At 34.5% G+C, this 15,954-nt stretch overlaps 1 protein-coding gene across 7 annotated transcripts; it reads left to right on the top strand.

The window, feature by feature from the left end:
* Nucleotides 1-10,543: 10,543 nt before the first annotated feature.
* On the top strand, nt 10,544-13,353 carry LOC149534814 (cyclin-D1-1-like). Of its 7 annotated transcripts, none has more exons than XR_016357075.1 (8): nt 10,549-10,907; nt 11,187-11,273; nt 11,381-11,464; nt 11,571-11,772; nt 11,922-12,052; nt 12,471-12,679; nt 12,882-13,022; nt 13,161-13,353. XR_016357075.1 is itself a non-coding variant. In XM_089804792.1 (7 exons), coding segments are annotated over exons 1-7 (1,008 nt in total). In that variant the 5' UTR covers nt 10,544-10,613; the 3' UTR covers nt 12,883-13,344. The 7 variants fall into 7 exon arrangements, 5 of the variants coding, with proteins under 5 accessions (XP_089660918.1, XP_089660919.1, XP_089660916.1 ...); XR_016357074.1 differs by having other exon boundaries at nt 10,579-10,907; nt 12,858-13,022; nt 13,161-13,344; XM_089804792.1 differs by having other exon boundaries at nt 10,544-10,907; nt 12,882-13,344.
* Nucleotides 13,354-15,954: the final 2,601 nt, after the last annotated feature.

The following is a 15,954-nucleotide window of genomic DNA, read 5'->3' as shown; positions in this document are numbered from 1 at the left end:
CATGGAAATTTAATGTAGGGGTTTATTTTAATTTGTAATGGGCTAGGCCGACTTGTGGTTTAGTTGGGTATAAGTAAGGGTGTCTTGTGGAGTCTTAAGGCATATTGCAGATTAGGAGATAGTCATCTAGCTTGTAAAAGAGGATGAAGTGTAGGAGCTAGTAGTTTAGGTTTGGAAAACTAGGAGATTGATTGGTGGACTTGTGAGCACAAGCTGAGATTCCCTTGGGGTTTTATACTAGAGTGTGGATCTGGACTAGTTAGTGTTGGGATTGGATCTTGAGGGATCTTGTAGAACCATTTTGTAATTGCTATTGTATTTGGCCTTAACTTGAAAGGACTTACATCTGAGTATATTACATGTAAACAATTATTTTAGGAATAAAGTCTTGAGAATTGGTATCAGATATTGCATTTTTGTTGTGTTTCTGATGCATGGTTATTTGTAAGGATCTAGATTACCTCCAGTAGGGGTACACTCGGATTCTTGTTGCATCATCTTCCAATTCAACCTCATGGAAATCGCTGACATAACTGACATAGTTTTTGAGATCCCATGCAACATGTACATGTTGTTGATAATATCAAATTGTTCCTCTTCCTTAGGAGAAAGACTCGATTGCGTGACTAGTTTTGGTTCTTGGCCTGTTGGATGCTCCTGTACTAGCAACCCCAATTTGCACTTGTAATCCAAAATTATGCAACTTAAGGAATTCACTAGAGAAAGTACTTTTGAAATCTTGCTTGCAAAATCAACTTGTGATGAGGCCTTAATAAAATAGTAGAATTTAATCACTCATTAACTCAAAATTCCGTCAACAACATTCCACACATGTTTGGCTCATGAATGTACAACAAATTAATGTCTTTTCAAATTAAAATTTGTAAAACTTGTTAGATTGTGGTGATTGATCAGGAAAGTACTGTACATACTTCATAAATAGTAAATTTTTTTTTTGGGCAGTAGCTGACATGGTAGCCGACATATTATGGCCGACATATGGCCGACATGTTATAACCTAAAGCGGTTTAATACTTGTATAAAAGGGCTTAGGGTTGGGTATTTTTCATAATGTTGTGATGCGAAATTGGTTCTTGCGGCGGTATTGAGCTGTAAGGGATTACAGATTGTAATCAGGTTGTAATCACTGGATTGTAATAAGATCAGACTTGCTGTTTGGTGGACGTAGCCCAGGGATTGGGTGAACCACGTTAAATCCTGGTGCCTTGTGTTCATTTTTGTGTGTTCTATTATTTTTTGTTATTGGTTATATTTGCATGTAGTTTTTATTTCTGTCTGTGGTTTATCCTAACAAGTGGTATCAGAGCAAGGTTGTCTTTCAGTTATCCTCTGTAGGAAAGTCTCACGGTTAAGTGGGAGTCTCACAGTTGAATGGGAGCGATGGAAGATGAGGGTAAGCTGAGGGTTGACAGGTTTAATGGGCAGAACTTCCAATTATGGAAGATGCAAATGGAAGACTATCTATATCAGAAGGATTTATGGAAGCCGTTGGAAGGCAAAGTCAAGAATCAGGGAACTATGTCAGAGGCTGAATGGGATCTTTTGGATAGAAAGGCACTCGGAAGCATTCAGTTATGCTTGGCACCATCGGTGGCATTTAATATTACAAAAGCAAAGATGACAAAAGATTTGATGAAAACCCTAGCGACACTGTATGAAAAGCCCTCCGCTTCAAACAAGGTATTTCTCATGAAGCGTTTATTTAATATGAAAATGGCAGAAGGTGGATCTGTTGCAGATCATTTAAATGAGTTTAATACTATTACTAGTCAATTATCTTTTGTGGGTATCAATTTTGATGAAGAAATTAGGGCTCTCTTGATTTTGTGTTCTTTGCCTGAAAGCTGGAATGGCTTGGTAATGACGGTGACTAATTCTGTTCCTGGATCTAGTACCCTAAAATATGATGATGTGATCGGTGTTATTTTAAGTGAGGAAACTCGTAGAAAATCCTCAGGTGGATCTACATCAGGAAGTGCTTTAAATGCACAAAGCAGGGGCAGAACGACTGAAAGAGGAAGTAACTCTAGAAATCATGGGAAATCAAGAGGAAAGTCAAAGGGGAGGAGGTCTTAATCGAGAGGACCAAATGATTGCTGGTACTGTGGGAAACCAGGGCACAAAAAGAAAGATTGCTAGAATCGAAAGAAAAATGAAGGAGATAAATCAGATGGAGACAAGGAGGAAAATGTGGTAAGTAACAAATCCGAAGAGGATGCTTTGCTTTTGTCTTTAGAGAGTGTTGATGATTCATGGGTTTTAGATTCTGGTGCTTCATTTCATGCTACACCTCATAGAGGTTATTTCATTGATTATGTCCAAGGGGATTTTGGGCTTGTTTATTTGGGGGATAATGAACCCTATTAGATTGTTGGAAAGGGAAAAATTAAGATTAAGTTGCAGAATGGGAATCATTGGCTACTACATGAGGTAAGACATGTTCCAAAACTAAGTAGAAATTTAATTTCAGCAGGGCAACTCGGTGATGAGGGTTCTGTAGTTACTTTTAATGATAAAAATTGGAAGGTTTTAAAAGGTTCCCTTGTAGTAGAAAAAGGTGTGAAAGTAGGCACCTTACATCTTTGTACAGGTCATATTGTTCCTTCTACTTTGATTGTTTCAGAGAAAAATGAATGTTCAGGAACAATTACTGCAGTTGAGCAAGGAGAACAAATAGCTGCTGTAGATTCTGATACAGTGCTATGGCACAACAGACTTGGGCACATGAGTGAGAAAGGTATGAAAGTACTTCATTCAAAGAAAGTTTTACCAGGTCTGAAATGTGTGAATATGGATTTCTGTGAAAGTTGTGTGTATGGAAAACAAAAGAGAGTGAGTTTTGTAAAGACAGAGAAGGAAAACAAAAAGGAGAAATTAGAGCTTGTGCATACAGATGTATGGGGACCAGCCCAGGTATCTTCCCTTGGTGGCTCTCATTATTATGTTACATTTATTGATGACGCAACTAGAAAAGTATGGGTTTATTTCCTTAGACAAAAATCTGATGTATTTCAAACTTTTAAGAAATGGAAATGCTTGGTTGAAAATGAGACTGGTAAGAAATTAAAATGTCTTAGATCTGATAATGGTGGTGAGTATTGCAGTCATGAATTTGAAGATTATTGCTCCACTAATGGTATTCGTAGACAAAAAATTGTTCCAAGGACTCCACAGGAAAATGGAGTGGCTGAACGCATGAACAGGACTATAATGGAGCGCGCAAGGAGCATGAGGTTGCATGCTGGGCTGCCCTTACACATGTGGGCAGAGGCTATCAATACTGCAGTATATTTGATTAATAGAGGTCCCTCTACTCCTTTGGGCTGTGGTATTCTAGAGGAAGCATGGACTGGTAAGAAGGTGAGTTATTCTTTTCTCAAGACCTTCGGTTGTGAAGCTTTTGCTCATATAGACTCTGAAAATAGAACCAAGCTAGAAGCTAAATCAAAGAAATGTGTCTTTGTTGGCTATGGCATTAATGAATTTGGTTATAGGCTTTGGGATTTTGAAAATCTTAAAATTATTAGAAGTCGGGATGTCATATTCAATGAGAAAGTGTTGTACAAAGATCTGTTGTAGCAACATGAGAAGAAAGAAGATGATTATGTAGTGCTGGATGATACTCCAAAAGCTGATGTTCCAACCATTACTCATGATGTGCAACAACTGCAACAAAAAATACCACACACACCAGTGAATGTTAGATGGTCAAAAAGGAAAATTAGACCTCCACAAAGGTTTTCTCCCTCTTTGTATTCTATTTTACTTACTGATGCTGGTGAACCTGAAAGTTATGATGAAGTTGTGCAGGTGGATACTAAGATTCAGTGGGAGTCTGCAATGAAAGATGAAATGGACTCTTTGCTAAAAAATAAGACATGGGATTTGTGCAAGTTGCCTGTAGGTAAAAAGGCTTTACAGAATAAGTGGGTTTATAGGTTGAAAGAAGAGGAAGAAGGTAAGAAAAGATTTAAGGCCAGGTTAGTTGTAAAAGGATTTGCACAGAAAAAGGGAATTGATTTTGATGAGATATTTTCTCCTGTTGTTAAAATGACTTCTATTCCTACTGTTTTAAGTCTTGTGGCTACTGAAGATTTGCATTTAGAGCAGATGGATGTTAAAACAACCTTTCTTCATGGTGATTTGGATGAAGAAATATATATGGCTCAGCCACAGGGTTTTGAGGTCAAAGGTAAGGAGAACTTAGTATGCAAATTGAAGAAAAGTTTATATGGCTTGAAGCAAGTACCTCGGCAATGGTATTTGAAATTTGACAGTTTTATGCATGAGCATGGATATAATAGGTGTCATTCAGATTACTGTGTTTATTTTAAGAGGTTGGATGATGATAGTTACATTATTTTATGTTTATATGTTGATGATATGCTTGTAGCTGGGTCTAACATGGATCATATTAAGGGGCTAAAATGCCAATTAGCACATGCATTTGCTATGAAGGATTTGGGGGCAGCAAAACAAATCCTTGGTATGAAGATTTGCAGAGATAGGAAGAACAGAACATTGATGCTATCTCAAGCTGATTATATTGAGAAGGTGTTGCAATGTTTCTCTATGGAGAATGCTAAAGCTGTCAGCACACCTTTACCTAGTCATTTGAAATTGACTAAGGAGATGTGTCCCAAGACACAGGAAGAGGAGGATAAGATGTCCAAGGTACCCTATGCTTCAGTTGTAGGAAGTTTGATGTATGCTATGGTATGTACTAGGCCAGATATTGCACATGCAGTGGGAGTCGTTAGCAGGTATATGAGTCATCGAGGTTTTGAGCATTGGAATGTTGTCAAGTGGATTCTCAGATATTTGAGAGGAACATCCAATAAGTGTTTACACTTTGGGGGCTCTACTACTAATTTACAGGGCTATGTTGACTCAGATTTGGCTGGGGATATTGATACTAGGCGGAGTACTACAGGTTATGTCTTTACTGGTGGTGGGGCAGCTGTGAGCTAGGTTTCTAGGTTACAGAAGATTAATGCTTTATCCACTACAGAGGCAGAGTATGTTGCTGCTATAGAGGCAGCGAAGGAGATGATATGGCTTTAGTTCTTCTTGGAAGAATTGGGACATCCTCAGAAGGATAATTATTTGTTCACAGATAGTCAGATTGCCATTCATCTTGCTAAGAATTCAGCTCTGCATTCTAAGACCAAACACATATAGTTGCGGTACCATTTCATTCAGTCAATTTTGGAGGATGGACAGTTAAAGCTGGAGAAGATACATACCAATGACAATCCAGCAGATATGTTGACAAAGGTTGTAACAAGGGAGAAGCTGAACTCCTCTTCAGCTTCGGTTGGTCTTTTAGACTGAACATGAATAAAAGAACAGTAGAGTCCAGGATGGTTTGATCCAGTGGGAGCCCCATGTGGTAGTGGTATTGCTACAGGATCAGTCTCCAAGTGGGAGATTGTTGTTTAGTGTGGAGCCTGATCAGTCCCCAAGTGGGAGATTGTTAGATTGTGGTGACTGATCAGGAAAGTACTGTACATACTTCATAAATAGTGGGAAATTTTTTTTTGGGCAGTAGCCAACATATTATGGCCGACATATGGCCGACATGTTATAACCCTAAAGTGGTTTAATACTTGTATAAAAGGGCTTAGGGTTGGGTATTTTTCATAATGTTGTGATGCGAAATTGGTTCTTGTGGTGGTATTGAGCTGTAAGGGATTACAGATTGTAATTAGGTTGTAATCACTGGATTGTAATAAGATCAGACTTGCTGTTTGGTGGACGTAGCCCAGGGATTGGGTGAACCACGTTAAATCCTGGTGCCTTGTGTTCATTTTTGTGTGTTCTATTATTTTTTTTTATTGGTTATATTTGCATGTAGTTTTTATTTTTGTCTGTGGTTTATCCTAACAAAACTTTCTTTGTACTTTCCAAGATATCTTGACAATGGTCATTTTACCTTTTCACATGGTTATTGTGTTACCTCCTTTGAAACTATGATGACCATTAATGCAATGAAAACCATTTCACCATTTTTAGGCATATCAAAAATATCTCCTGCGATTTGGCAAAAAATTGCCATTTCACACAACACCTTTAAATTGCCAATTCACAAGTCTTGGCGACACCCCTTGCCAAGTTACAAAAAATTGCCATTTCACAAGTCACATCAAGCTTCTCCTCCGAAAGCATGACTTCTCATGGCTGATATGAAACTCCTTCCAAAATAGAAAATATTCACACTTTTAGATCATGTCCTACAAGCACTTTGCGATTTAGTGAAAATTTTTCATTTCGCTTCACCCTTGTACTGTGCTCACAAAGTTTTGATTTTCCTTATTTCATAGACCTCTCACACATATCCTTCTGAAGTAGTGAAAATCTTCCTTTGATGTCAAATTCAACATAAATTTGAGGGTTCCACCAAGAAGTATTAGAAAAGGTATAGAAATAGTACCAATAACACTCTCTCACCAAGTAGGGGAAGGAACTAGAGAATCAAGGTGGCTTGAAAACAACCACCAAAAAGAATAGCCATAGAGTCCATAAAATCCCAAGCATGAAAAGGAAAAATACAATGAAAGAAAGGATCTATGAATGGCCTACACAAAACTAAGAAGAAGAAGGAGCAATGAAGCTAGACACAAAACAACTAAAGATAACCCGATCCACCAGACATGAAAGGACAAAGTATTTGGGAAAAGATGAAGAAAACAATAAAACACCCTAGCACACCAAAACCCACACAACTAGAGAAAAATAGCATTGGCAGAGGAGCCAAAACAAGGTTGCAACCCAAAGTAATGAAGAAAAGGGAACCATAAGTACCTATAGGAACACAAACACAACAAACAAAGCTAAAGTAGGCCAGCCCAAGAAAAGAGAAATCTAATCTAGCCTCCCAACACACCAACTGAAGAGGAAAAGGACTTCCCACAACTATCAACAAAACCTTTTCACTAGTAGCGCACCACCTCCATTAGTTGAGCCTCCACCTTAAAAGGCTTTCTACCTCAACAAGAAGTATGAAAGATGGAAACTAGAGCAAGAAGAACCTCAACCACCAGTAAGGCATGAAGACTAGAGAAAACCCCTCAAAAAGGGTAGCTAGACAAGAGAAAAACCAATACACCATTGATGGAAAGAGAAGAAAAGACAAAAAAAAGAAAGACACCCACCACAGTAAAGCACCAAAAAATTTCCAAAAAAAATAGTAGAAGGGAGAGGAGAGGAGCCACTCACCACACACCCCACAACAACCACAAAAGGGAACAAAGAAACAACCCAAAACCTTGGAACTACAAGTTAGAGAGAAGACCCCAAACAAAAAGAAATAGAGAACAATCTCTAGTAGCCAAAATAATAGCAACCCCCCCAACAAAAAAAAAAGTGCACCAACACAAGTAGAGAAGAACACTGTTACACCTAAAACAAGAAGATGCGAAGCACAAATGACTCCTCATCAACAACATTTCCTCCAAACACCATGAGATGTAGGAGTAGAAGGTTCCCATGACTGATGTTGTCACTATCTTCTCCCTCTCCCTTGCCACAATCACAAGGAAGATAAGCCCTACTCCTCCACTCCAACTACTCGTCTCTCCCATCTTCTCTTATTGTGTATGCTAAAAGTTACCATTTCATAATTTTTTTTACCTAGATCTTGCATTCATATTTTATTATTATATGAGAACCTTTGAGTCTCAATAAAAGATCATTGACTCCACTTTGTAGTTGAACAATATTGGGCTAATAGGATCATTTTACTTCCAATGTAAATTGGAAATATGATTAAGATTCCTGGTTTGCATGCACAATCTAATTAACCTTATTTTTATAGTTTTCATTTTTGTTCCCAACTTTTTTCTATTTTAATTATTTTATTTTTTTAAAAATATTATTTACGTGTGTTGAAGTAATTAATATTTGCACTTATGTGTAACCTATTTGATTATATTGCATTTTATGAATGGAGTGGTCTTCTTTTTCTAGTTTCATTTCAAGTTTTATCCAATACTTTCAAGACGTTCCATTTCATGTAAATGATTAAAAATTAGTTTATCTTTTCATCCATAACTATAATACACCCTCTCTCAAAATTGATCCTACCCATGTAAATGTTTTGGTGCAAGAAAATATTATCATTTGTAGCTTGCACGTATAAAACTCAAAACAAAAAGAAAGATTCAAATTTTCTTCTTCTTTTTCAACCTTTTTTCCTCCACCCTATCATCCTTTACTAAGGAGTATAAAATCTTATTGAAAAAATTCATGCTACTCCTACTAAGACACCACTTTGCGGCTTGATTCAACTTTTACCTACATACTATACTATGCTTCAAGAGGCTTTACAAAAACATTTTTTTCCTCCTCCTATGAAACCAAATGATACAAAAACTTTATTAGAGTGTATAGATACAACTAAAACTAACATTTTCCTCTCCCAAGATGAATCACCTTCACTAGAAACTTTCAAAATAAATATGATCCTGTTATAATCATGGTCCTTATTAACAAAAGTGATGTTAGAAAAACATTAGTGGATAATGAATTTTATCAAGTAATGTTTGTTGCATTTACCTTATACAAAAAAAAAAACTAATATAGATCCCAAGCTTATCCAATCTTATTTTTTCTCTATTTATGGTTTTGATAATATATTATTATAGATTCAATGGGAACTATAATTTTACCTATAAAAATAGGTCCTAATAATTTTTCTATAACTATCCATGTCATGCCCAATTTAATCTTACTTATAATCATCTCTGAAGTAGACATTGGATCCGTGCTAGCAAGTATTTTGTTCAACTCTTCGTAAAAAAATTAAAATCCCTAGAAACGTAATTCATAATACATAAGTTGATCATAAAATACAAAGTTTCTTCCAAATGGGACATTCTTCAATTCCTCTACCAATACTAGTATTGATACACTATCTCCTACCACTCATTTTTTTAAAAGATGATTTGGGATCATTAGACTATACATTGTATTTTTGGGGAGACTATAAAGTCTCTATATTTAAAAATGGATCCTTAAAAGGGCCTAGCATATAGCTTGTTCAACCCTCTCCTATTGAAATTTCAAATCCTATGATTGATTAAAAAATGAATATAATGAACATAATTTAGGATGTGTGCAACAAAGTGTTAAGAATTGTGAGAGACCTACATCACAATTCTTTATGGAAGGTTTATGTCTCTGACACCTCCCTCTATAGACATCCCCTCACCCATTGTTTAAAAAAGATAATATTTTGCCTTGCCTAACTTTCTTATGCTAGATTAATAACCCAAGCTAAGTGGAAGAAGAAATGTAGAAAAGATCTTGAGATTTTTTTTTTCCCCCAATTGTATCATCAATACCATGACCACTATATTAATGAATAACAAGCTTTGGATTAAATAAAATTAAACAACTCATTGATTATGATATCATTCACATAAAGGTCGATAACAAGTGGCATATAAGTCCTCATTAGTTTGAAAATCATCTAAGTTCCTATTATGTTGCTCCTCACTCTGTAACATTTCTAGCCTATCCCTTGGGAGCTCACTATCCTTAATGTTGGTAGAATTTTAGGTGCAAGTATACTTTTGAATGGTACATGTAACAATCTTTCTTATCTTTGACTCCATGCTTGGAGATAAAGGGTAGTGCCTTTATATCTTATCCTATCTAAATTCACTTTCCCTTGGTTGATTGGTATTTTTCTTATGATGCAATGTCCTTTCTCGCATAGAAATGTTTGTTTTGCTAAGGACTTAACCCTTTTTATAAAGAGGTGTATGTCCTTGATTACAACCTCTTCCTTGCTTCATAGTATATATGTTTATCATTAAAAAGTTGCCTTAGGAGAAGCTTAATATACAAGTAATTTGTTATTGATTAATAAATAATATATTCAACTGCATTTGGAGTAATGGGGGTTATCTCTTGAAATGGTTTACCCCACATAATTATTGTGTTGAGGTATGCATGTGCTATTTTTGTTAAGTTCCTATAATTGTGAAGAGGATCTGAGAAAGTTTTTACATTATTGTCCCCTTAAGGTTGTTTTGGGATGTTCCACTACTTAATTTACATACACTGAAGAGACATACGCTTTAGTAACTAGGATAGAAATGGGTTACATCTAAGAACTTTAAAGTATATTAGATAGATGTCAAGTTTATCTTCTCAAATAAAGAGTTCATGCTCATAAATGTAACTTGTAATGCTCGAAATAACAAACAATGCAAGTATAATATTATAATTAAACTTATAATATACATTTTGTTTGTATATTATAAACATTATAATATAGATTAAAAGAAAATAGTCCCACATAGCATCAAGGCGCCAAACGTGAAACCGAATGAGGAAAAGTGTTTTTACTAACACTTACTCTAGAGTGAAATGCTGCAATTCGTGGATTAATTCAATTCTACTTTCTGCAGATACGTATGATAATACGATTATGTAAACATAGTGCAAGTTCGCAGGTGAAACCTATACGGTCACTGGAAGATCTTTAATAAAGGTGGTGAAACCTGCATTTTGTAAGACATAAATACAAACTTGGAGGGCAAAATAGTGATTCTTGATGCATTTGAATTCATTATTTTGTGAAAATGTCCCTTAGCTACGACTCCCTCATGTGCTATGAAGATTGCGATGACGAGGTCCCGAACATTTCCGAGGACGAGGACGAGGTCGAGGTCACGAGTTCGAATCTTCCCGAGGACAAGGCCGAGACTTCAAAGATCATTGAACTGCCAGACTTTATTGTCGAAGACGATGAGATGATCTCTTTGTTTGTGCAGAAGGAGACAGAGTATCATCCTTCAGATGACTACATTGAATTTTATCAAAACAACGATTCGGTTGCCACGGCTCGTCGAGATACAGTCAGCTGGATGCACCAGGTTCATTTGGAGCTAATTCTCTAGTCTTAGCTAGGAAAACTATAAGTTTAAATTTTGATACAGATTCTTAAACTTCTTCATTTACTGTTTAGATTACGCGAGGTAACCGGATCCACGAAATGTCATTGCATTGATTGCGAAAAAATATTTGCTTGAAATACAATTTTATTTTTCCCGTATACGAATCAGGAATTGGAGGATTGTTTGGATTGTAAAACAATATTTGCTTTAGATCCCATTTGTCTCTGTACATGAGTTAAGGATTGAATTTAAATTCAGGTTCAAGTGCGTAATAAACTCAGACCGCTTACACTATACTTATCAATACATTACCTGGATCGCTTCCTATCAACCTATCGACCGTCGGTAAAGTATAATTGAAATTTCGCCGATACATACTGTACTATTGGAGGATCTGACTACTGTAGAACTAAAGTTTTCTTTGTTTGTCTTGGAATACTTTTGTAAAACAGCGTTCATTACCGTTATTGTGCATTGCCTGCGTGTCCCTGGCAGTTAAAATGGAAGAAAAGATTCCGCCAATTCCTGATTTACAGGTAAAATGAAGTCTCACGGTTCAACGACTTTCAATTTGGTAATAGCCGAGCAGTTCAGATTATTTATGGTGAGAGCTCAAGACTTTATATTTCAACTGATGTGCAGGCCTGCGGCGCAAAATTTGGTCCGCAAGCTGGATCATTATACGGAATGGAATTCCAAATCCTGACGACATTAAACTGGAGATTATATTCTATTACACCTTTTAACTTCATTCATTACCTTTTGTACAGACTCAAAGGCAGGAACGCCGTGCCTGAAGCCTTAATATCTAAAACTACTGCCTTCATTATGGATACTACTAGAGGTAGAAATAAAATATTATTCAATTACAGTAAAGATAATCTGCGATGAAATTCTTCCAAACTATATATATCTTTGTTGTGAATATTGATTTCTCAGTAAATATATCCTTCGATTTCGGCAAGAGCTTATTTAATGATTCAATCTTTGTAGTGATTGATTTCTTAGTTCATCAGCCATCATCGATTGCTGCGGCATCCCTTATGTGTGCTTGTGAGGAGGTTTTACAGACAGAATCAGCAGATTGCAAAGAAATCATACTATCTTCCAAAGCATTCAACAAAGTATAATTTTAGCTTTAAATTCATCAATATTTTGCTTCGATAATGGCGTATTTAATCTTTAAATTTTAATTGCTCTGTAAACAAATAGATTTGGCCTACTATATCTTTAAACTTAAATTAATCTGTTAACAAATAGATTTAGCCTACTGTATCTTTGAACTTAAATTGCTCTGTTAACAAATAGATTTAGCCTAAGGTATCTTTAAACTTTAATTGCTCTGGTAACAAATTGATTCAGCTTATTAATTTTATCTTTGAACTTTAATTTCCAATACTGCTTCTTGAAATAGATTCTCCTGGAAAAGAAAAGGCTCGAATCTTTGCAGCGGGCAGATTCATTTTGATTGTGTTGGTTGAATTCGCAAGCTGAAATCCTAGGAAACTGATCCTTTTTCCTGTTTTCATTTATTTCCCGCAGGAGAATTTCATAAGCTGTTACAATTTAATGCAGCAGCTTGTGATGGACGATCGCTCTGGTACAGATGAAATTTCAAGTGGCTCGCCTCACAGTCCAATCGAAGAACAGGAAGCTGCGGCCAGTATCAGTGGCGAAACCTCTCAAAACACCAATCCTTGTAAGAAGAGAAAGATCTGTGAAACGTCGTGCAGGGTAGCGGATCAACAATGGTAAATTTTGAAACCCCCAAAATATATATTTTTGAGATTAGTATTTATTATGAATTTTGTTACGAAAGATTTTTAATCCGGATCAGCATAGCTCATGAGCAAGTGACTTCATTGATTTAAGTTGGCGTGTTTAACATATTATTTTAACGGAGATTTAATTCTGCACATATACAAGTAGTTACAGATTTTTTTATTGTTGAAGAAATATACACCGTGAAAGCAGGAGGGTTTTGGATTTGGTGTATTTTGAAGACAATCACTCGCACCAGAAGTCAGAGATTGAGATTGAGTTATTCCGTTGCAATTTTTTTGACACTACTAGGTTACATCGTTTCATTTCTCGGTAAACCTCGATTACTAACTATAAAATACAATTAAAAATAGTTGATCATATAATTGTACAATTTTCATGTCAGGTCAAAATTTATGAATTGTTTAAAGAACGTAAAAAGGTCTAAAGCATGCTTCTTTAGTGCTGTAGGATTAAATGGTGTGGATAAGCCTTTAAGAGGGACATTATATTGGTTTGTTGTTTAGCATAGTTTATGCTCGACACAGACGTAAAGGTCACATTTAGTGAGAGTATTTCTCTTTTCATACTTCGAGGATGAAAACTATAAAGATAAAGGTAAGAAATTTATAAAATTCAATTTTAATTTTCCTTTAGCAATGTCATTTCTTTCATTTATTGTGCACTATTATGATAACTTTGTTATTTTTTAGGATGTTCAATATATGCAAGCTATCACTTAATTAGTTTTTATTATTTTATTCAATCTTTCTTAAGTAAAAAAAAGTAATTTCTATTATTGAATATTACAAAGAATGAAAGTAGAAGTTGTAGCAATCATAGGTGAAGACTTATTTAAGTTCATATATTTTGATTGTTGTAGTCATCCAATTTCATCTTTCTTTTGTGTGTTATTATTCTTTATTTTCACTGATTAGACAAATGGGTTATATAGTTTAAAATAATATTTTTTTTTGGGTACTATTATTTATCCAATCTAGTGAATACGTAGAAAGAATTAAGGAGAGGGTTTGAACAACACCGTTACAATTAGGACTGACCAATACACATGAGATAATAGGTACTTCAAAATTACTTTAGAATTTGAAAAATAAATTAAAAATAGATAGTTAAAAAGTTTATTATGCACAATGTAGGGAAGTACAATATCATATTAGAATATTTTAAAGATACAAATATTATTACACACATAACTACAATGTTATATTAGAATATTTTAAAAATGAACTCTCATGATGATATTTTAATCAAGTCAACCATTATTCATAATGTAGTGTCTAATAATGTGTATTTATTTTAAAGTTTAATGAAATAACTACATATTAAGAAGATCCTTGTGTGTGGAGTTGACCAAAAAAGTAAGGTATCGTAACCTTAATAATAAGTTCTTAATAGGTACATAAGCTAAATCTCCTTTTATATAATTGTAAATAAATAAATAAATTCTTTACTATTAGATGCATAACAAATTAGATCACATGACAATTCATTATTAAATGAGTGCATGTTATAGTTTTTTAGTAATATTGTAGAGAAAATATTATGTACATTGTAAATCAATTATATTGTACACAATATTTGTTGTATTTTGTGAGTGCTAATTATGGGCCTCTAAATCCACACACTTCAACATGATCTTTACATGTTAAAAAATCCCAAAATGAACATGGGATTGTCCATTCAGTATGATTGAACAAAGAAATCTGTTGCCTTCTAACTATATGATATTTTACTATTCACTCTTAGGATCGAGAGATCAATAGCCAGACCAAACTAGTACAAAGGATTTGAAAGAATGCAAACGCAATCTAATATATGTTTTTGATGTTTTTCAAAAGCAAAGATACAAATGTTAATCTAAATGAAATTGAAATTAATCTAAGAACAATGGAAAGCAATAATTAGATAAATGCATTTTAGTCTAAATGATGAGCGTATGAAATCGAGAGAAAATTCTAATGCAAGACACTTGAGTAATCAAATTAGCATTAGTTCGATAGTTTTCATGTGCATCCTCCAAAATGAGAGGTTGAAGGTTTCTTTTATAAATCCTAGAATTTGATCAACTATCAAGATTGATCTGAGTGTACAGTCCCGATTGAAGATAAGATTGAGTCCCCCATTTTTGATGAAGTTGAATGAGAGGAAATAGGAGATAGCAATGATCCATTCAAATATGTGCTCATAATTAGATTTTCTAATTAGTTTCAACAATTATGAGGACATATTTGAATTAATCAATGTTATTAATTCCTTTTTCATGTGAGATGAAATAGGAAAGGATATTGATTCATTAAACATGTGGTCATAATTCAATATTCTAATTAATTAAATAATTAATTTTAATAATCATGACATATATTGACATATATTTAATTAAACTAAAGTATTTTAATTCCTTCTTTATATGTATTAGCTAAAGGGGTAGATTAAATTAAATTAAAGTACTTAGGACTTTATAATTAAATTAATTTAATTAAAAGGTTTAATTTAGATAATTCAATTAATATTTAAGAATTAAGAAAAGTAAGTGAGGGATACATATTAATGATTTTCTGCATTTGAAACTTATGTCGATTAGAGATTATCAAAATTAGAAATACTTAGTATAATAGGGCTTAAGTAAGATTGATAAACTAAAATTGGTTCAACATACCAATGTGCCAATTTAAAGGTATTACATTTTCCCCTCTTTGAATAAATGTGCGAGCAACACATTGATTCAAAGAAATTAGAAGTTTGAGAATATAGATCAAGAGGCGAGATTGGTTTCGAGATTGATGACACAGAGACCAATTGATAAGATTTTTAAGGTAATCTCCATAATAGAGCTTGGCCTTAGGGAATCTAGATAGAACACATAGATACCAATATGAAAGAACAAAGATTAGCAAACTTCACAAAATTATTCCTAGAATGAGATTCAATTCTCAAGAGTCAAGGTTAGATTGCCTCAATACCTATCCAGTAAAAGATGACGAGGTTAATCATGACTCATAGGATTATCCCCAGAATGAGGCTTAATCCTTAGAAGTCAAGGTTAGATTGCCCCGATACGTGTCCATTAAATAGTGATTGAAAGAAAAAGTTTAGAATTATCTCTAGAATGGAGCTTAATCCTCCATAGTCCATATAGAACACTTGAAAATTACTGGTCCATAAAAATTTTACAAGACCTAATCATGAGTCGTTAAATTATCCTCAGAATAAGGATTAGTCCTTAGGAGTCAGGGTTAGAATGCCC

This window comes from Cupressus sempervirens, chromosome 10 (genome assembly GCF_028749045.1).
Source record: "Cupressus sempervirens isolate cs-2001-9-10 chromosome 10, ASM2874904v1, whole genome shotgun sequence".
Classification (NCBI taxonomy): domain Eukaryota; kingdom Viridiplantae; phylum Streptophyta; class Pinopsida; order Cupressales; family Cupressaceae; genus Cupressus; species Cupressus sempervirens.
This window is presented reverse-complemented; position numbering and strand designations above follow the sequence as displayed.

Coding starts and splice junctions, on each gene's coding strand:
- LOC149534814 (XM_089804789.1), top strand. CDS start 10,614: ATGTCCCTTAGCTACGACTCCCTCATGTGCTATGAAGATTGCGATGAC. Junction 10,908..11,186: donor CAGTCAGCTGGATGCACCAG/GTTCATTTGGAG, acceptor ATTTAAATTCAG/GTTCAAGTGCGTAATAAACT. Junction 12,053..12,470: donor CTTCCAAAGCATTCAACAAA/GTATAATTTTAG, acceptor TATTTCCCGCAG/GAGAATTTCATAAGCTGTTA.